The 27,325-nt window shown below is 41.3% G+C and overlaps 1 protein-coding gene across 7 annotated transcripts in view; it reads left to right on the top strand.

Annotated features, from left to right (window-relative positions):
• The window catches only part of zmym2 (zinc finger, MYM-type 2), a 40,734-nt gene that overhangs the window by 501 nt on the left and 12,908 nt on the right, over window positions 1-27,325 (top strand). For 5 of the 7 annotated variants that reach the window (XR_006825804.1, XR_006825805.1, XM_046054858.1 and 2 more), the window contains exons 2-18: window positions 7,727-8,422; window positions 8,842-9,010; window positions 13,357-13,511; window positions 14,475-14,623; window positions 15,653-15,815; window positions 17,970-18,182; window positions 20,239-20,389; window positions 20,927-21,042; window positions 21,768-21,893; window positions 22,208-22,358; window positions 22,701-22,873; window positions 22,980-23,160; window positions 23,365-23,393; window positions 23,662-23,791; window positions 25,059-25,180; window positions 25,446-25,596; window positions 25,844-26,071. Coding sequence is in view for 5 of the 7 variants with exons in the window: in XM_046054858.1 (XP_045910814.1) it covers window positions 7,742-8,422; window positions 8,842-9,010; window positions 13,357-13,511; window positions 14,475-14,623; window positions 15,653-15,815; window positions 17,970-18,182; window positions 20,239-20,389; window positions 20,927-21,042; window positions 21,768-21,893; window positions 22,208-22,358; window positions 22,701-22,873; window positions 22,980-23,160; window positions 23,365-23,393; window positions 23,662-23,791; window positions 25,059-25,180; window positions 25,446-25,596; window positions 25,844-26,071 (3,088 nt within the window). In the remaining 2 variants the exon portion in view is untranslated. Of the gene's footprint in view, window positions 1-71; window positions 94-7,726; window positions 8,423-8,841; window positions 9,011-13,356; window positions 13,512-14,474; window positions 14,624-15,652; window positions 15,816-17,969; window positions 18,183-20,238; window positions 20,390-20,926; window positions 21,043-21,767; window positions 21,894-22,207; window positions 22,359-22,700; window positions 22,874-22,979; window positions 23,161-23,364; window positions 23,394-23,661; window positions 23,792-25,058; window positions 25,181-25,445; window positions 25,597-25,843; window positions 26,072-27,325 lie in introns of those variants that run through there. The other 2 variants (XM_046054856.1, XM_046054859.1) reach the window with 2 other exon arrangements.

Genomic DNA, 27,325 nt, shown 5'->3' on the forward strand with positions numbered 1-27,325 from the left:
GAAGACAGTTCATGTGATACGTAACGCTAGGGCGCCCCTTGCGGTGGCCGGGTATATTTGCCACTGATTGCGCCAGGGTGGACTCCGTGCAGGGTAACTTTCCAATTAAAACCCCCAGCGTCACAGGTATCATAAAAATCGGGCTTTTTATTCGGATTCCGGGTCTGTTTTGGTGGCGCAGGCATGTGCACGGCTTGAAAAAATACACACGAGGAGAAGGGGGTTGTGTAGTAAACCCACACGTTGCCAGTCGTTAGGGATTGTGTGTTTTTTGAGTGTCACATTGTGTATCCCGTGCGTCATGTGGTCACATTTTAATTTATTGGATGCGAATAAGTTGATAAGTGATCATTTTAGTGGTATTCTAACAATGGCGCAGTCCTTGTCTGCTCTCCTCCCCTCGATCCGCCGCTAATCCAATGGCTGTTTGCGCCAGGAAGGGCAGGGGTGGGAACGGAACACCCTGAACCACGTTTCTTCTAGATCCCAACTTGAAGCCAGCCTACCCCCCCTTCATTTACCTGGGTTATATATGGAAGAGTTGCGCAGCTCAGGTAGCAGTGCTGGTTCTGTTTATTGTTCTTGTTGTGAAGTTTTGGACCTGCTCTCCTTAGCCAAGTTTGTTAAATATTGCTGCTGGGGAGGAAAAAGGATCAAAGATCAGGTCGAGTGATAGTCGCCGCGGTAACCGGGTCCCTGGACCGGATTTGATGCTGTCGTGGACCTCGTCAAGGAGCTTCTAGCCGGTGTTAATAATCAAGGGCACGGACAGGGGGACTTTAGCGACCCCTGAAAGCTTGGTGCAGGCGGGTCCTTCTGTGCAGATTTTTTTTTTTTTTAACATTTCAGAGGAGAGCTCATCAGCTGTGTTAGGGCTCAGAATAGTCCGGGGTTAGTTTTGCAGTCAGCTGCCAGGTAACCGGAATGGACTGCATTTTAGCCCATCAGCTGGCTTGGGGGATGTTCTGGTGGCTGCGCATTACGCATCACTTCTCAGTGACATAAGCCTTATATAATAATCTCAGGCGTTTGATTTGAATATGTTATTAGTCGGTTGTTATCTGCGCAACTGGCGCAAACAGCTGCACGTCTCCTCCTCGTGAGGTGCTGGAAAAATGATGTCAACTTAGTTTCACGCGTAAACTGATGCTGGATAGGTAGAGGAGCACCTATGTAAGGTGATGATGTGGCTGGGGCTGGTCTGGTGCAGCCCGTTGATTTTTAACTGCTTGTCTGCTGAGTGTTTTGTTGCACTGGAGGCAGTATCACCCCAGCCCAGCCCACCCCTCTGTCCACCTGGTGTTGACGTTGGGAGCATGGTTGCATGTCAGAGCTCATTAATACTGGACCCTTGTTTCCTTCTCATCCACGTGAATGCAGGCTGGCTCATAACTCTGCATTGCAGTCTGAACTAGAGTCTAGACCAGGCTATTTTTTCCCCTCAGAGCACCACTGAGTTGCTTTGCACATAGATTCCCTCTGTTGGTGTAATATCTGGCCCAAAAGATGTGATGCATTTATTTTTTTGCAGCTCAGCTTGGCTTTGGGGAGGTGTTGCACATGGAAAAGGCTGACTTTCTCTCAATATTTTGACTTCAGTTAACCCCACTGTCACAGACAGATGTGCTATAATAACCCTAACCTGTGGTCTCTATAGACATACAGTTGGGTTTTTTCTAAAATACAAGCTTCAGTTACACAGCACCATCACTGGTTTTGGAGAATGGTTTGGTTTGAAACCCCATCTGTTGTTGAACAGTCAAGAACAACTTATTGGTCTTGAATGTCGTTCTGTTTTGGCTTGTGCTTCCTGTCACATGGTCACAGTGTGCAACTCTTCCTCTTCCAGCTTCAGTGTTTTACAGTCAAGTAGATCTTAAAAGTCATCATACATATACTGTATGCGGCCCACGGTATGTTGTCCTTCCTGAGTTTGCAGCAGTGGGGCGTCATAATGTATATGCAGTTTTTTCCTTCAAAAGTACAGACTTGGATAACCACAAGCAATTTACATTTTTCATCAATTTAACAGTTTTGAACAAAACATGCAATTTATGAAAGAATTTGTTCTACTTTAAGGCAAATACACAAAACATGTTAGCATATTGACATGTTTTAAACATGTATTTTAGCTTCTTGTGCTCTCAGTTGCCTTAAAACAAACAGTTACCTGGTAATGTTGTTGAATGTTATTAGTAGACCACATTTTAGGTAGTCCAAATCTTTAACTGTCCTACAACAACAATTATAACTGAAACTATCAGTTAAGGAATTTCCCTCTTTATATATTTAAATGTTTAAATATTCTAAATTTAACTTTTGTTTGTATTTTAAATGCACGGTCCTCGTCCAATATTTCTTATTGCAGTTTACTCTGGAGTGTAACCTGTAACTGTAACATCTGATAATACAATACAGAACAATAGCCTGTGTTTAATGGTTAAATGGTTTGATTTTTGGTAAGTCAGTTAAAGGTGCTGATTCAACTTAATATTTGTTTTTGAGGGTCTAGTTTTCTGAAAGCTAACGTTGCCTTCTGCTTTTTATATTTAAAGCATATTTTGTGTAAAATTTGTTTTCATGTCTGAAAGTTTTGTGATTTGTTTTTGTGACATTCTGGAAAATATGGGGATATAAATAGTGCAGATCTCATTTACGTGGCTGTAGACTGCTGAGAGACTTTACATCTGGAGATACTTCCGGTCATAGAAAGATGTGTCCCAGTTTGGAACCACATCATGTTTAGTTGAGGCCTGTCGTGCAGTCAGGGGTCACCTGCCAGATAGCGGAGGGCCTTTGGGACTGGTTGGGAATCAGGCATTGGGTTTAAATCAGGAAAGTTTGGGTAAAAGATCGACTTGCTTACCAACATGCCACCCATTTGAAATAGATATGGCCAAAAATGTTATCACAATAACATCAGTAGATAGATAGATCAGTCTATTATATATATTTATCAGGATAATAATAAATAATGCCAAATCATTATTCTTATTTTAAAGGCAATTTTTTGCTCCTGAGTAGAAGTTGAAGAATCCAGATGGTTAATTGTGATTTTAAACTTTTCGTTATGGTCAAAACAAACACTTGATGCCAAACAGTGGATCACTCAACAAAGCTGAGGTAGAACAAATATGTATGAGTAAAATTAATTAAAACCTTTTTTCATTCCCCTTTCCTCGACAATATCTTAGTAGAAAAAATTAAGTGCTGATTCGTGACTCAAATGAATTAAATCAAATATTTATTCTGACCTCCGTCATGAAGCTAACGTGGTGAAAGACCTCCAAGATATAGTAGAGGTAGTGCTGTGATTTTTATTGCATGCATACCATGGTGCTCGGGCCAAAATGGCCGCCGTCATTTTTCAAAGTGATTTCAAGGCAGTGACCTGGCATCCTCTGTAATGTAGACTGTGCTCTGTTATAGCTTTAAAGGCTATATTCAGGTATGTTCAGGCTCTTCCTGGTCAGGGTGACGGTTGGGGTGAAGAACATAGAGTTACAAAGACCATTGTCTGCACAAGAATGTATCTGTGAGGTTGCATCTGTTTGTGTGTGTTCTGTGTGTTTAGAAGTGCGTTTCTGTGCTGCAGCTGTCAGCAGTGGTGTGATGTGTGGTTTCCAGCCATCCTCATTGCTGTGACATGAAAAGGAGATTTTGACAGAAACAGATCAACATAGAGTGCAGACATCCCCAAAAGTACTTCATGTAATATTTGATCCAGAGTTTGGCTCCCAATGAGCATATTTTCTTGTATTTCTTCTCTTTTGGGTTAATAGAGAGACTTCAGAGGCCCACATTTAGTAACATTTTACCAATGAAGTTTTGGCATTAAGTTTTAGTGGCATCTAGTGGTGAGTGTTGCGAATTGCACCCAGTGGCTGACCATGAATTCACATGCTCCTCGGACGAAATCAGTACTTTAAAACAAACTATTAAACAAAGTATTAACTCTAATGGCAATTGTAAATTCAGCAGTGAAAAACCTAATTTTGTACATTTTCTCCATGAGGTTATATCAATTTAAGCACAAGAGCCGACATGCTCTGTCGGTAGTGACAAAACACGCCGTTTGTCCGTTTGGGATACTGTAGAAACATGGCGACTTCCATATAAGGGGACCCGCTTTGTATGTAGATAGAAATGGCTCATTCTAAGGTAATAAAAAACACAACAGTTCATTATGTAAGGTCTTACACCACTGAAAACATAGTTGTGGTGGGTATAATTTTGCATTTCTGTCAATAGATTCTCCTAAATATTACACACTGGACCTTTAAATGCATTTTGCCTTGAGCAATACATACATTGCAGAATAGCCATTTATTAAGACAGCATCACATAGGATGACATCTAAACCATTTAAATATTGTGTTGGCCAACTCAACAGCACCCAGATGTAGAGCACAGAGTCCCCATGGTGGTGGTGGGCCTTACTGTCACCACGGCAACCAAGGTATAGCTTCACCAGTTGCCGGGGGCAACACGAGAGAAGCTGCGTGGCGAGGAGCACAGGCGGCAAGCAGGGGCGGGGAACATGGGGAGGGGAGGGGCGGGAGGGATGTGAAAGACAGCAGGTGAGTGGAGTACTGGGTAGTTTGGTAAAGAGGTGCAAAGCACGGGAAGAGAGAGAAGGGAGGAAGGGAGGAGGAGCAAAGTTTCCCCCGTTGCTGAGCAGGCATGTAGCTCGTAGTTCTTGAGTCTACATTACCCCCCAAATATTTGTAAATATTTCATATCTTTTCATGTGACAACACTGAAGAAATGACACTTTGCTACAAAGTAAAGTAGTGAGTGTACAGCTTGTATAACAGTGTAAATTTGCTGTTCCCTCAAAATAACACACACAGCCATTAATGTCTAAACCGCTGGCAAGAAAAGAGAGTACACCCCTAAGTGAAAACAACCAAATTGGGCCCCAATTATCCATTTTCCCTCCCTGTTGTCTTGTGACTTGTTAGTGTTACAAGGTCTCAGGTGTGAATGGGGAGCAGGTGTGTTAAATGTGGTGTTATCGCGCTCACACTCCCTCATACTGGTCACTGGAAGTTCAACATGGCACCTCATGGCAAAGAGCTCTCTGAGGATCTGAAACAAAGAATTGTTGCTCTACATAAAGATGGCCTAGGCTATAAGAAGATTGCCAAGACCCTGAAACTGAGCTGCAGCACTGTGGCCAAGACCATACAGCGGTTCAACAGGACAGGTTCCACTCAGTACAGGCCTCGCCATGGTCGTCCAAAAAAGGTGAGTGCACATGCTCAGCGTCGCATCCAGAGGTTGTCTTTGGGTAATAGACATATGAGTGCTGCCAGCATTGCTGCAGAGTTTGAAGGGGTGGGTGGGTCAGCCTGTCAGTGCTCAGACCATACTCCGCACACTGCATCAAATTGGTCTGCATGGCTGTCGTCCCAGAAGGAAGCATCTACTAAAGATGATGTACAAGAAAGCCGACACACAGTTTGCTGAAGACAAGCAGACTGAGGACGTGGATTACTGGAACCACGCTGTGCTCTGATGAGACCAAGGTAAACGTATTTGGTTCAGATGGTGTGAAGCGTGTGTGGCGGCAACCAGGTGAGGAGGACAAAACAAGTGTGTCTTGCCTACAGTCAAGCATGGTGGGAGTGTCATGGTCTGGGGCTGCATGAGTGCTGCTGGCACCGGGGAGCTATGAATGCCAACATGTACTGTGACATACTGAAGCAGAGCATGATCCCCTCCCTTTTGGAGACTGGGCCGCAGGGCAGCATTCCGACATAACGACCCCAAACACACCTCCAGGGCGACCATTGCCTTGCTAAAGAAGCTGAGGGTAAGATGATGGACTGGCAAAGCATGTCTCCAGACCTAAACCCTATTAAGCATCTGTGGGGCATCCTCAAACGGAAGGTGGAGGAGCGCATGGTCTCTAACATCCACCAGCTCCGTCTACTCACGTTTTTTGCCAGCGGTTTAGACATTAATGGCTGTGTAATGTGTTACTTTGAGGAGACAGCAACTTCACACTGTTATACAAGCTGTACACTCCCAACTTTGTAGCAAAGTGTCATTTCTTCAGTGTTGTCACATTAAAAGATAATCAAATATTTACAAAAATATGAGGGGTGTACTCAGTTTTGTGCGATACTGTATGATCAGCCATAAAGACATTTTCTAGCACGGCTTGGTATAGAACGTAAATACTTTTTTGATACAGACCAAAATACGTCTGTAGCGCTGAGTACAGGAAATCGTACTGAAAGCTAACGTTGCATTCATGATCATATTCTGTAAAACGGTGTCTCAAAATGCTAGCTCCCATTAGCAGATCAAGTAGGCAATGAACAAAGATGTCACAGGGAGTCTGCTTTTTATACTTGAAGCAAACTTGTGCTGGGGTGGAGCAGTGGATAAGATTAATTTCCCACTGAGAGATTCATCAATGTGTCCCTGAGCAAGTCACTTAACCCTTAGTTGCTCCAGAGGTGTGCAACCTCTAACATGTAGCAGTTGTGACTTGCTTTGCATAAAAGCATCAGCTAAATGAGTAAATGTACAATTAATTTAGTTTTCATGTGTCAGTGTTTGGGAACTGCATATTCTGGAAAATATGGAGAAATAAATGGTACAGATCTCGTATAGGCAGCTGAGGGACTTACATCTTGAGATACTTCCAGTCATAGAAAGATGCGTCCCAGTTTGTCGTTGAGCCCTGTCGTGGGGTCAGGATCCTCTACATCAGCCTCGACATCTCTTGAGCCTTAGCTGCCCCCCTTTTGTGGAGTTTCTTTGTGGTAAATGCAACCAGAAAGGCTTGAGACAGAGCACAAAGCCTGCATCCTTCAACCCTGTCAAAATAATACATGTCTGAAGCAATATTGGATCATGTGAGAATTGTCTCAGCAAAAGTATTTTAACTAAGACCGAGTGGGAAGGTATTAGAACAGAGGTTGCAGTCATTCTCAATATTTCAGAGCTGTACACTTTTTGAGGAGCTGACTAATCTGTACAGGTTGCAATACAAATGCATGAGCATGTCCCAGTAATTTAATTATTGGTTCCACCAATGATTTAATAAGAATAGTAAGAATGCTGAAGAAAGTAATTGGTGTTATTGGGTTTTATGTCTCAAAGAGTTGCACGCTGTAAACTGCTACTGTTATGTACTGTTGCTTCTCTTGCTTCTATTTTTGTAGCACCACCAGTGTTTCTGTCTTGGTAGCATGTGTGCTCATTGTAAGTCACCTTTTTAAAAAGAAACGTTTGAATGGACCTCAGTAATATAAGTGAAGTAACAGCAGAAATGGTCACATCACTGCCCCAGCATTGCTGCAGCATCCGTTTTCATCAAGTTAAATCAGGGTTCCAGCTGAATCTTGGAGGAAACGGGTCGTAGTTTAAAATGGGAAAAACTTATATATGGGACAAGCTTGGTTGAAAATTAGATGGGAGGTTTTAAAGGGTCAGTTCAACCAAATAAAAACACCTTTTTATAGTGTTTTCTAGCAATCCTAATGTATTTTTAAAAATCTTACAGACTGAACCTTTAAATATATCTACCAAAATCAGCCAATGATGACAGACACAGAAAAGGTGGTAGCTAACGATGGCAATGAGTCTGTGGGGAGCTTGCCTCTGGGGATGCCTGTGCTTCCTGTACAGGTGTCAGACATCATCAAACCAATCACTGGCTGGCTTCACATAATTGCTGCCTAACGGCCTTTTCTTTGTGTTCTGCCAGGTGGCTGCCTTAGCAATGGATGGGGAGTCAGAACCAAACCCTGCCGTAGCAGAAGAGGCAGGGGAGCGGGTGGAGCCCATGGATGCCACTCCCTCCCCCCAGCAGCAGACCACGCCCCCCTCAGAGGAGGCTGGGGAGGCAGTTTCCATGGTAACAGAAGATGGAGCCACAAAGGATGGTGGCGTAGAGGACAATGATGATGATGTGGTTCTTGTAGGGGAGGAGGCTCCCCAGCCTTCTGCCACAACCCTCTCCCAAGACACGCCCAACACAGACTGCCTAGAGCCAGCAACTGTAGACATGTCCACGGCAGTGATGTCTTCTAAGACCCCTAGTTCTCCTGCGTCTTCCAGCACATCTACAGTGGCAGCACCTCCTAAACCTCCAATCACAGAATCAGAGCCTATTGTCATTGATGATGAGGAAGACTCTGAACAGAAAGACACTTCCTCCTCCTCACCAGCGCAACCTGGAGGCTCCTCAGAACCCCACTCGCCAGGTGTACTCAGCAGCACTGAGCCAGATTCAGAGATCAGGATTGCCAGTGTCACCACACTGGGCTCCAGTAGCCAGAAAGGAAGCTCCTCTGTTTCTGCAGTCAATACTCCACCGCATGAAGTGGATGTCCAGGCAGACATGAACCTGATGATAACCTCTGTGAAATCACTGCAGGACGGCACGACGGCTGTCACAGCGGTGAGAATCGCCAGAATTTATTTTATTTATAGTCATCTAATGTTGCTTTAGTCTCTTTTAGTTTCATCTCTACTCTTTGTGTTGGTTTTTTGTTTTTTGCTTTTAGTTAAAAATGTAGCTTTCTAATTGGTTTCAGGAAATATTGGTTCTTCTGATGTTGTCTGCTGATAGACACTGGTGAAAGCAGGTGTTCTCATTGGCATAGCAGGTTTATTCTTGGCAAAATGGCTGCTGAGAGCTGATATTTTATGCCAATATGTATTAATCCAAGTTGCACTGGCAGCTCCTAGTTAGATGAGGTTGGATTCATTGCAGGGACTGCACAGCATGCGACACCCTTGTGTCTTGGGTTCCTTATTTTGTTTTCTAATGTGTTGTCACTGAGGAGAAAAGCTAACCTAAGCAACTTGTCTGTTTAGGCAGGTGACGGCCAGGCAGAGGAAAATGGTCTGCAGGTCAGCAGTGCATTCAGCCTGAATCCCGACACCCCACCTGGTCGACCAACAGCCTCTTTCAACCCAGGGCGGGGCTCAGGCCCCATGGGCCAACTGGTACAGAATGGAGACACAGGGACGCACAACAGAGCAGGTAATTCATTTATTATGAAGCAAGAAGAAATTTAACATGGCATGTCCTCACAGGTAAAATTAAGGGTGCTCCGATCGATTGGTCGATAATGGCTTTAACTAGTTTGATGGGTGGTTGCTAAAAAGGCCGATTAGAAAAGCCGATTAGATGATGCAATACTCGCCAGACAAATTTTCAACGGCAGCTAAAATGGTTTCACTACGCGGTTTTCAATGCTAGCTAGCGCCAAAGTCCTTTTCAGACAGGAAGCGATTGATGCGCCCAGTTAATCATTTACAATGAGAGTTGAGCAGCAATCAGACAAGCAGAGCAACAAGCAGTAGTGATCATGTGAAGTTGTTGCGGTCTTGCTCATCTTACACACACGCCACCCATAACTGGAGTTTAATTGTCTAGAAACTCAGCACATCACGCAGAGAGAGATTGCTCCTTCAGTGTGAGTTTCCTGATGCAAAGAGAGGCGCCATGCACTCAATCAACTGACTGCCTCACTTTCTCAGTTTTCGTTATAAAACGGAGCCCTTTTGCTGCGTTTCTGCCTCCCAGATTAAAACGGCGAAGCAGAAGATGTTTGTTTGAAAATGCTGCTGACCCGCTGGGCAAAAACAGAACTTTATAAAACGATGACACAGATACTCACATTTGGCTTTCTGATTCGGTCTTATCAGTCATACAATGCAAAACACGATGCTACTGACAGGGTTTTAGTTTTGGTATTTTTATTAAAATATATGTACTGTATAAATAACACTTAACAGTTAGCCTACTGGGCGTGTCGCTGGAAGTACTTTGCGACTCCCCCCAGTCTGTTTTCAGCCGCCACCGTCTCTTTGTACTCCCGTGTTAAGCAACAATTGCAAAGAAAAATACCTGGTGTGGTTTCTCGTCTGTGTTACTTTTGTCTTTCGCCAAATGTTCTGCAATTGCGGAGTAGACCATCTGCTTAATGTTTACACCAGCTTGCGCATGCCCAGTGTGCCTGAAAGGCTACTCGATGTGTGTTTTCAGTCGTTTTAATATAGACAGAGATCAACTCTGATACGCAGCTAAAACGCTGCTGTGGACGGAGAAGATCGTATTTGTTCAAAAACTGTTTAAAAAACCTTGGTAGTGAGGATGTGGCCTCAGGTTACCCCACTCCTCTCTCTACTCCTCTCATGTCAACCCTCCAGTTTGCCCTGAGATTCTCCCGTATTTTTCCGTTCTCACCCAGTATCCTCCCGTTTAGTGTTTGCTACTCTCTCCTCTGGTAAAGCCGTAGGCCTATGTAAAAGATGTAGACTGTGCTTCTTGCACAAGGATTAAATAAATAAAAACAAGCCACTGAAATAATATTAGGCCTATAGTAGTGGTAAACTATATGAAATTATAACGAATATAGTAACTGTAAGTAATAACAATATACTAACAGTATAATATGGAAATATTCTTCATCATCATTCATACTTTTATTTATTTAAATGCCCCTTATTTTCAAATCTCACTGACAGTTATAACTCCTCTCTGTAGCCCACTCTCCCTCTCTCTACCCCCTAAAGCCATCAGAACCTGCCTGAGCTTTCCAGAACAAAAAGCGGCTACTTCATAGTTTATCATCGACTCATGATGCCTGTGCTCCATAATCTCCTAAATATTTTGGCTACAGCCTTTTTTGTTTATGTTTATTTTTGTTTTAGTAGTTTATTCCTGGCAATAAAATAAACAGTTGTCATTTCATGATACTTTATCATCTGTTAATTTTAATACTTAATCCATAGTTTTTAGGGCTAATTAAATAAATGTATATTGTATAATGCTACATGATAAATAAAAGGCTTCACATAGACCCAGTGATCGATGATCGTCTCAAAAAATACTGATTGGAGCACCTGTAGGTAAAATGTTTGACCAAAATGAAAGCCACATTTGGTTTTGGTCCCTGCAGTCCGCGAGCAGAGCTAAAAAAAAAAAAAAATGAGTGCCTTGTTTGCTTACACCTCCATTTCGCTGTCACCTGAAACTAGTTAACACGATCATGTGAGTGGTAGCAGGCCACATGTTTACTTATATATATATTTTTGTTTTCGCAACCTACATGTTAACATAAACCCTGGATACATTCAGCTACGTGTGGGGAAATACGTACCAGTACCTTTCTCCATGTAAAATCGATTATCAAAAGTTTGATGCAGGTAGTGTTGTGTTGTAGATGAAGGTGCTTAAAGAGTGCTGGTCATTGAACATGCTCATGTTTTAGTGAACTGAACGCAGCAGTTTATGAACGTGAAGTCACACACTGTTGAGCTAAACTCAGTAAATAATTAAAATAATAGAAAGGAGAATGCATTATGAAGAAATTCATGGAAATGGCCCTTCTTTTACACCAAGCAGAGCGGATGTTCACATCCAGAGGAAAAACAGTAGGGGAAGGTAGAGAGGAAGGTGTGGTTCAGTGCTTTATGAAGAATAGGACAGCAATAGGACAGAGTTTTTCCTCAACTCCTGTCATACCTGTTTTTTAACATTACAACACTGACCTGTGAGTGATTCCGTCCAACAAAATCTACAGCATTACAGACTGATAGTGTGCATACAGGGCTTTAATAGTCCCCACGTAAGCCGTCAGGCACTTTCTGATTTCACAGTGGGACAGTCCTGAGTCTTCACAGATTTTGGCATTTAAGTCTGTGTACTGATAAGGTGGGATGTTGGGACTGGGCCTGAGACAGTTTTATATTCCTGTCTGGCTGCACATGGACTCCAGATGGTGCTATAGACTGCAGACAGTGGTACTCTTTTCTAAAACTGTCTTCTGGAGTTTTTATTTTGGGTCCATCATTGTTTCATGTTTACAGTTTAAGCCAGTAAATCAAAAATGCATTTTAACCAGCTTCCATTTCCATTTTGCCCAGCATCTTATCCGGTTTTACAGGCACAAAAACTACAAACCAACAATTTGGCTGGAGATGCAATACGTTTAAGGGTAGATGGATTTGTAGTGTTAACTGCAAGTGCAATGTTTATTTTTTTCCTAGTTGTCAGTTTTACCAAGATTAAAAAACAGCTGTAAAAATGTATATTTAAATCATCTGGTTGGTCAAGATGCTCTGTTATGGGCTGCCCCTGTAGCCTAATGGTTAAGGTGCCTACCCCATACCCTGATATCTGAGTCGATTTCAGTCAAAGACCCCTGTCCTTCTTGTGTGCCCCTCTACCACCATCTGGCGGAGCGGGTTGCCCGTTAATCGGAAGGTCGGCGGTTCAATCCCCAGCCCCTCCAGGCTGCATGTCGAAGATACTGAACCCCGAATTGCCCCTGGTGGCTGTTCCGCCAGTGTGTGAATGTTAGTTTCTGATTGAGCACTTAGGCTCAGTGAATGTGAGTGAATGCAGATGTAGTGTAAAAGCGCTTTGAGTGGTCAAAGAGTAGAAAGGTGCTATACAAATACGGAGCATTTACAAAATGTTAGTATGAAAGGAATGCAGGGAAGGTAGACATGTCCAGACCTCTGAAGTTAAGAAGCACATGGCTGTTTAATGCGTAAAATATAAAAAGAATCAATTAAATAACCAGTATGTGGACACCCATACTTGAAATCAATATTTTTGAAGGGCTCATTCCACACTTCTGGGATAACTTTCCACAAGGAACCTGGCTGCATGGATTTGCATTCTGCCACTGATGTTGGGCGACAAGGCCTGGCTTGTAGTTTGTGTTTCAGTTTTACTGTAGTATTAGAATATCTGTTAACTGAAAATAAGAGGCCCAGTCCAAATCATGCAGACCTAGACCCTTAGTACCCAAAGAAATTTGCACAGAGTTGTCCACACATATATGACACATGGTGTCATTGGAATAGTGAGACCAATTTTAAGAATTGAATACGTGAGACAACATGGTGGCATTTTTAGGGAGCTTGCTGTTCAAATGTTAAAGAACGGCACCAAGAGTCAGTGCTTAGTGCTTGATTGGTTGATCTTACAGTAATGACATTCCATCTTTAATTAGTAATCAGTATTTGCTCAGCTGAATATGGGGGGGGGGGGAAGATGGCCATAAACACCCTCATTATCAATATTAACATGTTTTTGTTTCCCCCTCAGCTTCTAATGTTGTGTAAAAGTCACAAATGTTGTCCCAAACCGTTATTTTACCCCTGGCAAATAATAAATAAATCTCTGTTTGGACAGCCAGTCCAACCTGAAGGCAATTCCAAAATGAGGAAAATGGTTAAAGGGGAGAATTGGGACATGGCTTTAGTCTCTTGCTCTGACAAACTGAATCCTCCTGATACATTTACTGTTTTTCAACTCAGGAAAACAAGGATGGAGACAACTGTTGACTTTGTTTCTTCCTTTCCCTCCAGACTCGTGGATCTCCCAGTCAGCTTCAGTCCCCCGCAACCAAAAGCAGACAGGGGTCGACTCTCCATCACCAGCCACCTCCCTGCCCAAACCTCCAGGCCAGTCTTCCTCATCTACTTCCTCCTCAGGCTCCCAGCCACAGCCCAGGACAGTCAAGGTGATCAACGCTGTTCATTGGTTTTATTAGTTGTAGTTAATTATGTACAGGGGGACATTTACATGGCAGACAAACTGGAAATTGTATTTAATGTTTTTACAAATTAAGAGTTAGAGATTCAGTTGTCCATGCAACATTTGTATCTGTGTTTTTATATTTCCATGTGAAAGTAATGGAATCCTATGATGCAGTTGGAACAACCTTATCTGTATATTCTGTACATTAATGTACACAACCAGTTACCACGGAATTTCCTCTGCAGTAACTTTACAGATGCCACATGGGTTAATCAGTATAAATGTAACTGGAAATTTTACTTTGAAACAACAAGTGGGATTTAACACATAATTTCCTGCATTGATGACCATGTTTATTTCTCAGGCTTACACACATACATACCTACTTTACTGATCTATCCATCCATCCCCTGGGGAACATCTGCATGTCATAACGGCAGTACACGAACAAACCACACAGTACAGAATAATGCAAAAACAGATGTCAAATACAATTACTGACATGAATGTTAAAGTTCTTGCATACAATTATGTTAATTGCTGTAAGGTGCTCACTTTCTTACCCAAGAAACAATATTTTGCTCTTTTGTTGTACTGTTTAACTGTATGTGGAGGGGCTACAACAGCAGTTTGTGTAATCTGGGATTACGCCTTTTTCTTTGAATGCCCCTTTTTTGTCTTATGTGTTTTGATTCAATTGAATGGTAGCTGGTTTTATTTATTTATTTTCTTTTGGAGGAAGGTGTAAAAAATGTATACACAGTCTCGTTGGATCCAAGGGTGAGAAAGTTTTACAAGACCAGCAAGTATCTGCTGGTGTTGTACAGAAGGATACTAGCTCTCCGGGCAGCCAATAGTGAGGTGAAATAAATTATTGCTCTTGTAAAACTGCTCTGGAGTTAAGTCATTGTGTGTGTGTGTGTGTGTGTGTGTGTGTTCATCCCAGGTGACCTGTGCAAACTGTAAAAAGCCTCTGAAGAAAGGCCAAACAGCTTACCAACGTAAAGGCTCCACACACCTGTTCTGCTCCACCACCTGTCTCTCTGCCTTCTCACACAAACCCGCCCCCAAGAAGAGCTGCACCATGTGCAAAAAGTGAGTCACAACCTGTAACTGCTGGAAACCCAATGAACAATTGGAGACATTTTATTATTTCAGTGTAGGATTGAACATGCATTTTACTGCTGTAGATGTTTACAGTTACACTAATTTGAACTTGTTTACATACTGTTGGTTAGTTTAATCAACAGCAATGCATCATTTTCTATTAGATCATCATAGGCTTGTAGCATCCCTGTCCTGTGAGCACCTGGTAAAGTTTTTATGAGCTCAGAAAAACAGACCTGTTTTCAGCTTTTAAAAGTAGAAGTTTCTCAACCCCTAAATAGGGCTGCACAATTAATTGAAATGGCAATATGGCCAAGTCCAATATCCAAATCGCAGAAGCTGCAATTATTTGATGAAGGTAAAATGTGTAAAAACAGCATTATACTGAAGTACTATAGTGCTGCAGAGATCCCAGTACCTACAGATCTTGTTCCCCAGATGTAAGAAAACATGTTTGTTTGGTACAGCCACCAACCAATGTTACTTCATCATTTTAATAGTTTTTTCAGTAAAAATTAATATTGTGATGGGAAAATGATCAATTCCACTCATCTTGAATCATATTGCAAATCGTAATATCTGTCAAAATAATTGCAATATAATATTTTTTACTGTATTGTGCAGCCCTACCCATAAAAGAATACCTAATCCTCCAGTTTATGTGAAAGTTAAAATTCTAAATTACAACATTTAGAGATACATGGTAAATTTCACTGGACGGAAGCGTATGGAAAAATTGTAATCTGAAAAGTAACTAGTAACTAAAGCTGTCAGACAGATGTAATGGATTAGAAGTGTTTCATAAAGAATAAATACTCATGTACAAATACCTCAAATTTGTACTTTACAGTACTTGAGTAAATGCATTTAGTTACATGCCTCCCCTACTTATCTGTCTTAACGCCTATCTTTGCATGTCCTAAACACAGTATTTAAACACAAGGACAGCTTTTTTTTAAAGTGATGTTCATTTTCTGGAGATGTTAACTTATCTGTGCTCTGTGATGTGTTTTTCAGGGACATCACAAACATGAAGGGTACCATCGTGGCCCAGGTCGACTCCAGCGAGTCTTTTCAGGAGTTCTGCAGCACAGGCTGCCTAGGTGCATACGAGAACAAGCAAAACCCGCCCAAATCAAGCCTCAAAACCAAATGTACTGTCTGCGGCAAGCTCACCGAGGTCAGACTGTCTGACACACTTAGCAACACACATTACTCTATTGTCCGTTTCATATGCCATTTTTAACCTGAGCAACATACATGCGATTATATTCCTGACAGCAGAATGAATAATTGAGTAGCACTATGTAAAACGGTAAAGGCAAGAGTGGATGGAAATGAGTCTGGGGCATTCATGGGCATTCACTAGTACACTGATTTACCAGTGTTTTAGTTACACCTATCCAGTGAAAACACCAATTCATGGTTTCTATACCTTGATAGCCTTGATAGTTCTCTGCTAAGCAGTCGAACACATGGTTTTCTTTTTTCAACTTCTTCTCAAATAAAGTAGCTCCCCTTCTTGCTGTCAGGAAGAGTCTGTGTGTCGTGTGTGTATGCAGACCCCTGATTGCAGTATGTATAGAAGCAAGTCTGCAGCGGTCTACTTCCACTTCTGAACTGAAGTATAATCAAGGCTTAATGCAATCTGGAGGTATCTCTGATACTCTGACTCCCTCTGGGTGGACAAAACATTACAATGTAATGCAGTCCAATACAAAGAGAGCCTCAGGCTGTGATCGGGAGTAAATCAGCGGATGATCGGCAGTCACCAGTCGTTATGTGTGAACTACACAACAACGCATCAAAACGGCTCCCCAACACATTTCTATCTCATCGCAGTCGCCAGCCAGATATCTAGCATACCAAATATCTGGAGGAGTCCGCCAACTCGACGTCCACATCCAGCCAATGAGAGCAGGCAGCTACTTTTTCACTGTAAAACACTTTTTTACTTACCTCCAGCTCTCTCTGTAGCTCAGACAGTCCCTGCTACCTGTGTGTGCTAATCCATTCTTTCACCCAGATTATTTGTCTTTATCATTGCTGTCTTTATAATAACAAACCACTGTTTTGTTTGTAGGTTTGTGTCATTTCCCGTTTCACATTACATGTGTTTTCTTGACAAAACGTGGTTTGGAGACCAGCGTCGGGTGACACAGCTGCTGTCAGCTCGTGTAGTGTGTGACCCCCTGTCACCAATCAGTTACATAGTGTGATTGCGAGTTGTGTAGTGTGAACAGCACGGCCATCGGCCGACGCTGAAAGTTGTATAGTCTGCATGAGCCTTAAGATAAAGCTACTGGACCAGCTGGTGGTAGGCCTACTACCAGCAGTGTCTACCCTTTCTGAGGGTCTCATGCATGTTTAAATACCTCTCACCCTCAAATGGTGCCAGAGCAAGCGCCCTCAGTTTGTTTATTTGTTAAATTAGATGTTTTTAGCAACAAAAGACACAGACCTGTGAGTTGTGATCAAGTTTCTGCTAAAATGACAGTTATCACTTGGTGGCAAACCAAAGATTACAAATCGCTGGCACTATGATCTTAGACTGACAGGAAAGCTGATTTGATGGTTGCCTAGCAACATAAAAAATACGCAGCGCACTGCTCTTTTCTAAATTCAACCAAAAAAGGTTGCGCCTCGCGTTTCCAAACCTGCAAAGTGTTTTCTGTCTGATCGGGTCCTTAGTCTTCTGTACAACTTCACATTCCCTTCATTATTTATGCCCTTGTTTGTTTAAAAAATAATGTTATGGTTGAGGAGTCCTGTGTTGTTGTTTTTTTTTTTTTATCTCTGTGTCTCTCCCTCTTTCTCTGCTTTGTCTTCCTCCTCAGGTCTCTTTCATTCAATATTTATCTCTTTTCTTGTTCCTTGTGTGCTTGTGTTCTCTCATTCACTATTTCTGTTCTGTCTTTTCTTTCCTGTCATTCCCTATAGCTTTAGCTGATTTTAATTTCAGTGTCATCCTTGCCAGTTCCCAGAGGTGTTGCATGAATTAAAATGACGAGGTTTATACATCCTTCAGTGGTGGTGTGTATATTCGAATTGTATCAAGAACATGTTTGTCTGTAACACATCAAAGAAATTCTGTACATGCAAGAGGTGTTTAGCTGTTCAAGTAGAAGCCTCTGTTTTCACAGTGGGAAGCACTGATGGATTACCACTGAAAAGATTTCTACTAAGCTAGAACTTCACTAACATTTAGTGAAACCGAGTGATGCATAACCACTCTCAGATTGAGAAGTCTGCAAATTAAAAGTAACTGAAGAAAATAATGTTTAGTTAATCAAGCTTTTGCTGCCCCTTCTGCTTTTTTTTCTATTTTTTACAGATCCGGCACGAGGTTAGCTTTAAGACTGTGACCCATAAGATCTGCAGCGACACATGTTTCAACGTTTACCGCAGGGCCAACGGGTTGATCATGAACTGCTGCGAGCAATGTGGCGACTACTTGCCCAGTCGAGCGTCGGCCAACCACTTCCTGCTGGTCGATGGCCAACAGAAACGTTTCTGCTGCCAGAACTGCATCAGGGAGTACAAGCAGGTACTGTAGGCCCTACCTCAGGATGCAGGTGTGAAATGTGCCTCCGTGGAGCCCACGTGATGGATTAATTTATTTAATTCAACCATATCTATTTAAAATTAAAGCTGTGCTTTGACAGACAGATCTCTGATTCTGAACAGTATCATATACCTGCAAAGTTGTGAAGGTAGACTAAGAATCTCCAAATGATAGGCAGGGTTTAATGAGACATGAATCACTCGCCTTATTTCTACCTGTAATATCACTATGCATGCACACCTCTGAAATCTCTTCTAATTATCTTAATTAAAGTTGACTGATCATGTTAGAACTAAATTGTATTACTCTAACTCTATAACTTGTTATATTGTGACAATAAACCTACCTACCTATGTAAAAGAAAACAAAAAAAACAAATGGAATAAGAGGTTGTAATTGTATTTGTTGCTTGGCAACACCAACTTATTGGACATGTCACTAATACGTGGAAGAAACTATGGGGTTTGTCTCATTTCAGTGGTATAAAATTTAAATGAGCTGCTCTTTCTCTGATGTCCACTTTGTCCTGTAATGGGCTGTTGTGTATAAACCTGCACAGCTGGTTAGAGAGTGTTTGGATGATATATGGCTGGAGAAAAGTCACCTGCCTCCACTGGGCATCTAAATGTGTTTTCTTTCTTTTTTATATCTGATCTGTTGTCTACATTTCTATAAAGTACAAATGTTCGTTTGGCAAACTATCAGGTCCTCTAAGTAGAAAAATCATAACTTGTGCCAGCAGGAAAGAGGAAACAAATTTCTTAGCTCAGTTTGTTGTAAGAACTAAAATAAACTCATTATTGTAATATCACCTTATTATTCACTCATTGCATTGGCCTTGGTAGATAAGTACATTTTATTGTCCCAATATAACAGGTTATATAATGAAATTGAGCTTTGATAACTGCCTTCTGCTACATAGCAGACAATATGCATTAATACAGAAGCAATTATAAAAGTGGTAAACAGAAATAAACAATATTCAATGATCAATGGAGCAGTGCTGAGGATGAATTTGATTTTAAGAGTCTGATGGCTTGGGGGGCTGCTCTGCAGTCTGGTGTGGCAGCAGAAACTCCTTTGTCTTCCCAGAAGGCAGCAGGGTGAACAGGCTGTGGCTGGGTGGGTACTGTCCTTTAGTATCCTTTGGGCTCTGCGTAGGCACCTCACCGATATCACTGATGCTCGGGAGATGGGTACCAATGATCTTCTGAGCAGTTTTAATCACCCGCTGCAGAGCCCTCCAGTCCTGGGTCCTGCATCCCATGCCAGTTTGTGATCCCAGTTAGGATGCTTTCTATTGCTCCTCTGTAAGAACTGACAAGAACTTGTTGTTCTTTTGTAGGATGAAATAAGTAAAAGTGAAAATGGTGACAGGTCAACAAATATTGATGGTACATTTTATCAAGTACTGCAGGAATAGATTTCCAGAGCTCAGGCTGCTACTTCTGCTGCTGCGATGATGATGATAGGACAAAGATTATATACTCTTTGTCCTATGTCCTTTTTGTGGACAGTGGGAAATGGATCACAAAGCAAAGCAGCAAAACAGTACAGTACACGGGGTGATTTGTGCTCCGCTAATGCTCATATGTCATCAAGGTCTATTCAACAAAAACCAGAAACTGCATTTGATTCACAACAAACACATTAAAACCTTTTCCTTCAGTGAATCCACCAGGATTTCCCACAGTTAATAATCACGTCATTTTATTTCTCTTTGCACTTTTTATGTCCCTCCCCCATGGTGCGTGCTATGCTTGGATATTGTGTCATTATGTCTGTTGTGTGACTGTGATGAATAAAAAGTCTTGAAACTACTTGATAGAAGCCTAATTGCTAATTCTCTAGAGGTAATTTAAAAAAGCTCAATTTATTAGCTTTTGAAGCACCGTGTGCATTAAAATTAATAAACATCCAAACATTATTGTTTAGTCAATTAGCTTTAGCAATGACTTAATATACTCTCAGTGTCGTTGAAGAACATTAAGTCGCTTGTTGTTTTTACATACATACGATTTTTCCCTCTCTGTCCCAGGCCCACAGTAAACTTGCGACCTGCCTGACTTGCAAAACATTGATTAAGACAGGCGAGGTGCTCCACAGCCTCGGAGCGGGCGGCACCATGGGCTCCTACTGCTCCGTCAACTGCATGAACAAGGGAAAGCTGACGGCAACCTCCTTCATTAGTGAGTAACCGTACTACACAAGCAAGATGGTTAACACATTCTGAATCTTTTCTGAAACAGACTTTCAAGTGTCCAGAGAGATTGATTTATTTTTTTAATGGCCTCCAGAATCTACCTTTCAGTTTCAGTATTTTACCATGTTACTCTCTCTTTTTTTTTTTTTTTTTTATTAAGACCACAATATGATCTCCAGATAGACTTCTGCACAGTTTCATAGGTCACATAAGATGTCCTGGAGATCTTAGCAGCATAAGGTTATGTTCTCAAGGCTGCGAGTGGGCAGTTGCAGAAACATACACAAGCAACCTTTATTTCTTGGTTTGTATATTCTGATGATTGATAACTGACTTGGAAAAGCAGCAGAGAAAAGCTTCTGTTAACCTGTTTGTCATTCCTAATTATTGGTATTCATGCCAGCAAACAAAGTAGCGTTACCAAACATTGAATGAATATGTATGTCAAACAGCTGCTTCAGTCACAAGCATGTGTAAATGTACAGTATTTCATGTGAGTTTTAACACTTAATTGTGCGTGCAGACACAGAGCCCACATGTCACTTCTGTAAGAGGAACTCATTACCCCAGTACCAGGCCACACTGCCAGAGGGAAACATCCTCAACTTCTGCAGCTCACAGTGTGTTACCAAGTTCCAGGTGGGGACTCCTTTTTGTCTTTTAAAACCAGAAGACACAAATCTGAGTGCTTTTAAAAAATAAAAAAGCTGATGTGTTCTCTATTATTAAGCACAATAGGTCTTTGATATAGTTGAAAACACTGTATTGTTTTGTACATCTTGTCTTAGCTGCTGTGAGGATGAATAAAGCCTACATACTAGTCTCATGTAATTAAATAGGTCAGATGATCAAACTAGACATACTGATAGTTGGTGTTTCCAATGACCCCACCCCACCCCCAAACTCCAGTTGTGTGGAGTGGACTCCGTGTCACAATTTCTGTATAGATTAGTAGGAGATAAAATGTTATTATACTTGATGGGAATGATGGTTAAAGTTGCAAAAATAATACCCAGTCGTCCAGTATGCCGTCATCCTCTACTCGCATGACACATCCTCATGAAAATGGCAGCTCAAAACACGACAGGTTCCATCAGTGGAGTCCATGACCTAATTAGTTCTCTAGCACCATGTTGCATAAATCTGCATATTAACGAGACAACTTATTTTCTTGAAACTACCACAAGTCTAACATTATTAATGATACAGAGTTCATATAATACATAGATAAAGAGATTTGCAAGTCGATGTGTTAATTAGCTTCATTAAATACCTCTGTAGTACATCCAGGTGGTTTTGATATTTTTATCCATTTATCCATCTGATGTCTTTTTATATTTGTGTGTTTTGTTTTTTTTTTAAAGAATGCTACTCTTCAAACGGCCACCAATGGACAGACGCCCCTCTCCACTACAAACAACACCGTCCAACTGAAATGCAACTACTGTCGAGGAGCATTCAGCTTGAAGCCTGAAACACTGGAGTGGGAGGTGAGACCATCCTGAGAAGTAGTTTCCTAATTTTTAGACAGGCAGACAGTCGAGGTCTCCTTATTTCACAAATAATGCTCTGTGTCATAGTGTAGTACCATAGACAAACGAAAACTAAGTCTTCCTCTGAGCTGAAACCATTATTCAGTCGACAGAAAATTAATCTGCAATCATTTTCATTAATCATTTGTCTTCTTTTTTTTTTCTTTTTAAGTAAAACTCCCAAAATTTGCTGGTTCTAGCTGCTTCTCTGGGATAATACTCTTAAAGCCAGAATAGGTACAATACATTTATCTGAATGTGTGTGTCTTCAGGATAAGGTCTACCAGTTCTGTAGTAAGACATGCTGTGAGGACTACAAGAAGCTGCACTGCATTGTGACGTTCTGTGAGTACTGCCAAGAGGAGAAGACGCTACATGAGATGGTCAAGTTCTCCGGGGTCAAGAGACCTTTCTGCAGTGAAGGTACTGATCTCCTCTCTTCCCTTTCTCCTTCCCTCCTCGACTCGACACATTTTTGAAGTCGTAAGAGACTGATCGTATCCCACGGTAGCTGTTTTGTTTTTCTAGCTGTGTAGTGTTTAGATTTTTTTTGTTGTTGTTGTTATTTTCCATTTCCATATCTGAGCCTATTCTGGTAAATTTATATATGAGGTCTTGTATCCAGGATTTTGCTTTGTTGCTTGCAGGTAAGGCCACTTTCTAGTTTATTTTAGTTATTTTCTACTTTTTGTTGTTTTCACTCTTGTTTCTTTTTCCTTCTGTGTTTTTTTTTTTTTGTTTTGTTTTTTTTTTTTCTTTTTTCAGGTTGTAAGCTGTTATTTAAGCAGGATTTTATCAAGCGGTTGGGTCTGAAGTGTGTCAGCTGTAACCACTGCAACCAGCTCTGTAAGAGGAGTGTGACCCGGCAGCTGGGCGGCATGACCCGGGACTTCTGCAGCGAGGCCTGTTCCAAGAAGTTTAATGACTGGTACTACAAGGTCCGATCATACTCTTGTGTATCTTGTTAATACATTTAAACAATTGTATTTGTACCGCAGGTATGTTTTTGTGAATGTTCTGTAACTGTCATCTTGTGGCCACTAGGCGGCGAGGTGTGACTGCTGTAAGGTGCAGGGTAACCTGACAGAGTCTGTGATGTGGAGAGCAGAGATGAAGCATTTCTGTGATCAAGAGTGTCTATTGAAGTTCTACTGCCAGCAGAACGAGCCCATCATGGTCACACAGAAAGGCCCAGAGAACAGCAGCCTGGGTAAAAACTCAGAGTGTGTGTGTTTCCTTTGAAATTACTAAGGTCTTCCTACAAATGACCCTTACCCTTCCATGTAACACAATTCTGTTTAACGGTCAAGTATTAGGGTATGAATTAATGTTATCAGAAGCGTTGTGATCAGAAAGTCTTTTTATAAAATCATGCCATGATTTCTTTATGAGGCAAAGATGTGACGTATTTCATTTTCCTCCTTTACAGGGTATGAAATGCAAGGGGCCAAACTTGGGGTAAGTAAGAATTTGGAAACAAGTATCATTATCATACAGATTGCTTTAAAATTATGAAACATTACTTGTTGCTTTGTATTTTTTGTGCATTTAGTACAAAGGTCATTGAATTTACCACCTAATAGTTTTGAAATGTAGTGCACTTACTTACATAACGTCCTTTAAAAGAAAAATGTTTCCGTATAACAAATGACCATTTTCATAAAAGCAGAAGCCACATTTCTGTTTGGTTTTTTTAATCTCTGCCATGTTGCATCTGGTGAACCAGGGCGCTGTGCCATACGCTGGTGGAGGATTGGCGAGAGACGTCAAGAACAAGGCAGTTCTCTGCAAACCGCTCACCCTGACCAAGGCTACCTACTGCAAGCCACACATGCAGAGCAAACTTTTACAGACAGGTAAACGCAGCGTCTTAAGAGTGCTACAAATTGAATGTCTTTCCCTAAACACTTTTCCTTGACCTCAATAGAAAACTTCATGAGGTCAAGTAAAGGTGTGAAGGAGACAGCCACCCTGCTCAGAGAATCCCAACTGCACTTAGACTAGGATTTTTAAAAAAAACGTTTTTAAAACACTTGGAAGATAAGTACAGTGACAACCTCAATGCTGTATGTAATGTTTCCAAAACAGAATCACACCTCCTAAGAAAGTATGTTTTCAATTTATACTTGTGGTAAACCTTAAAGTCCCCCTCCAGCCAGTTTTAACTGCCGTTTTTTGAATTTCTATAGTCATACGTCACCACCCCGTTTTAACAACTAAGCAACTTTTGCAACTTTGAGCACAACATTAAGCTATTTGGCAAACTATGGGTAATCAAAATTGTAAGGAAATGTCTCAGAAAAATATGAAATATCATAGAAATGTCAAAATGGAGGGGGGCTTTAACCATCAGTTACTCACAGGAAGTAACAACAAAATAGATACTGTTTAAAAAAAACAAAATTTAAATAATATAAAAGCAATATACAAGTAGTGTAAATTGAGCAGTGCATTCCACAATGGGGGGGTGGTGATATTGTTAACTAGCAATTCAGTATGCTGCTTCTTCAAGATTACTAACTAGATAATTTAGAGAAGAAATCTCTATTTATGGATTTGGAGCTCAGCCAATCATGCAGGGACTTTCATAAATTTTGGATTGTGTGCTGTTTCTCTATTTATGTGGGTCTACCGTTGTGAAACTACAATGGTGTCGCTTTACATGTTGCTGTTGCAGGGAATTTTAGGATGGCATTATCTCCTTTCCTTTTATAAAGGATGGTTCAGTGTACCATATACTAAAGGACATAAGAACGGAAGCACCTTTTGTTAGCACTGAGAGAATTTGTCCAGCTCTTATCATGGCTGCCAGTTAGATACCTCTGGGTCGTTACACCCACCCACACAGGAACCTTATATGATGTAGTTAAGATACCGGATTGAATCGGAGATGGTATGAAGGTTCCAGTGAAGAGCGTATGCTCGCAGCTAAAGGTTGCTATAGCAAAGCAATGGAATTGGGACATTTTTACACGTTTGAGATTTTTTCGCCTGGTTCCAGGTACAACAGCTATGTGGAGATTTAACAAGATTCCTGCCACTTGCCCTTTGAAATCATTACTTCATGACCCATTAATATACATACTGATCTGCATATATAATGTTATGATTCTGTGTCCGAAGATGTAGACGATGGTGTGAAGAGGGAGTACGTTCCTGTACCCATACCTGTGCCCGTCTTCATCCCCGTGCCCATGAATATGTATTCCCAGGTCACTCCCACTCCAGTCTCTCTGCCTGTACCGGTAAGATACGATGTTTGGCTCATGAACACACATGTCCATGCTAAAAGGCCAAAACTCATCATGTAAAGGTGTTGACATAGACAAATTAATAAAGGCCTGTGTATTAATAAATGTTACAATCCCACAACAATTAAGTGTACAAATGTAGGTCTAAAAAAATGTTATGTTCAAAAAGGGTTGAGGGGAAAAAACCCAAGTAAAGTAAGGAGACAATTGCCAAAGTTGTCTGATTACTAACCAACAAAGTATATTGTGTTCCGTCCAGGTTCCAGTGCCTGTGTTCCTGCCCACCACCCTGCAGGGGGCAGAGCAGATCATCCAGACCATCAACGAATTGAAAAACAAGCTGCCCTCTGACCCTCTGGAGGCTGACCTGCTCTCCATGGCAGACATGATCGCAGAGGACCAGAAACCAGGTACGCTTTGGTTTTATTGGACCTGGTATTGAAATATCGGGACTTCTGCTTACCACCCTGATGCAATGGAGGTGAATTAAATTTTGTTTGTGGTGCCCAAACCATCAACAAACTTGTACTCAAAACATTTCATTCTAAAAACAATGTTGTGTTACAACATTCACAATCTTAACACAAGATCCATTTAGATTTGAAGAAGGCTGCAGCTAATGATGCCAATGAGAACTTACTTGGCTGTGTGTTTCAGATGTGAAGTCGATGAAGGTGAAGAGTGAACGTAGAGAGGAGTCCTCCTCCTCCAGCAGCAGTTCTGAGGAAGAGGCACAAGAGGAGAAGAAGAAGGTGGAGGAGGAGGAGGAGCAGCAGGAGGAAGAGCAGCAGGGGCTGAAGGAAGCGCCAGAGGAGGAGGAGGTGGAAGACGAGGAGGAGGACAAGTACGAGCCCGACCTGGACCTGGAGGCAGACTTTCCTCAAGGTACATGTACATGTAGTTCTAGACCTGTCGATGCCAGCGAGGCAGTGCCAGTCAGGAAGAATCACTGTCATAATGTTAAAGCCATAAATAATAGTTCTGCAGTTGGTAATGACAGGCTCTGGATTTCAAGGTGTGACAGTCAAAGTCAAACATACTGACATTGCTTAAACTGAAAATAAAACATTGAATGTGTTTTTTATTTTTTTTATATTAACAAAATTTTTAAAAAGTATAATAAAATAATGAAAACCACAGTTAAAAATTGTAAGTACAACAGATGTCAATCAAATCATACCAAAAATAACTGAATATAAATATTCCTGACATGAAGGCACTCTTCTATTAGATGTCAAGATTAACATTTTTTTTTCTTAGGCCAAGTAACCTTTTTTATTTGTTTGGAATTTTTCAGTTTACTTAATCACTCTTAATGACCAAACCCTTTGTCTGCTTAAAGAGGACTGAAATTTGCAACTTCAAGACATCATTCCACATTTATTTGGTGCCTCCTAAGTTTGAAAGCAAAGTTAAAAAGATTTTGCGATGTCACAATAGCAACTATTGCACATCACAAATATAACAAATCCCTTCAGCGCGGACCGTCTAGAATGGCATAAACGCACAGAGGATGTTAGACAAGACAAATACCTGTAGCACAGGCGGTTTCATCCTGGTCAGTTGCAAACACTGAAAGAATCAAGGTAAGCTGGTTTAAATATGCAGGGTTAGAGCTATATATCTGAAGCAAAATTTAAACCTTTGCAGTTTTCACTTATTCCCACAATTTTATCACAAAAAAATGCCCTAGAACATTGCACCTTTCATGGCAATTATTTTAGAAAACCTGCTGCAAAATCAGGCATTTGAGGCAGCAGCAGTCACACAAAAGGCTGGTGAAATCCTGGAGGGACTGATTTGTCTCAAACGCTCACTCTGACTTCCTCTCTCTGTGTGCATTTTTCCTCCTTATTCATTCCGTTTAGTGAAGAAGCTCTTATGTAACAGCATCTGGCTGCATGGGTTTTTAATGGATCAGTACAGTAATTGAGATTAAAATTCCTCCCTTTGGTTATTTCTGGGCCTGCTGGGGTCATCACAATCAGGCCAGAGGGTTTAAAGTTTCACGTACTGAAGTCATAACCAGACCAGGAATAAGACTTTTTTTTTTTTAAAGTTTTGTTCTCATCTCTCACTATGTTCAGCTTTCATTTCTTTTGTTTATATGTATTGTTGAAAATCTCTGTTCCATTCCAG

This window comes from Micropterus dolomieu, linkage group LG07, assembly GCF_021292245.1.
Source record: "Micropterus dolomieu isolate WLL.071019.BEF.003 ecotype Adirondacks linkage group LG07, ASM2129224v1, whole genome shotgun sequence".
Lineage (NCBI taxonomy): Eukaryota > Metazoa > Chordata > Actinopteri > Centrarchiformes > Centrarchidae > Micropterus > Micropterus dolomieu.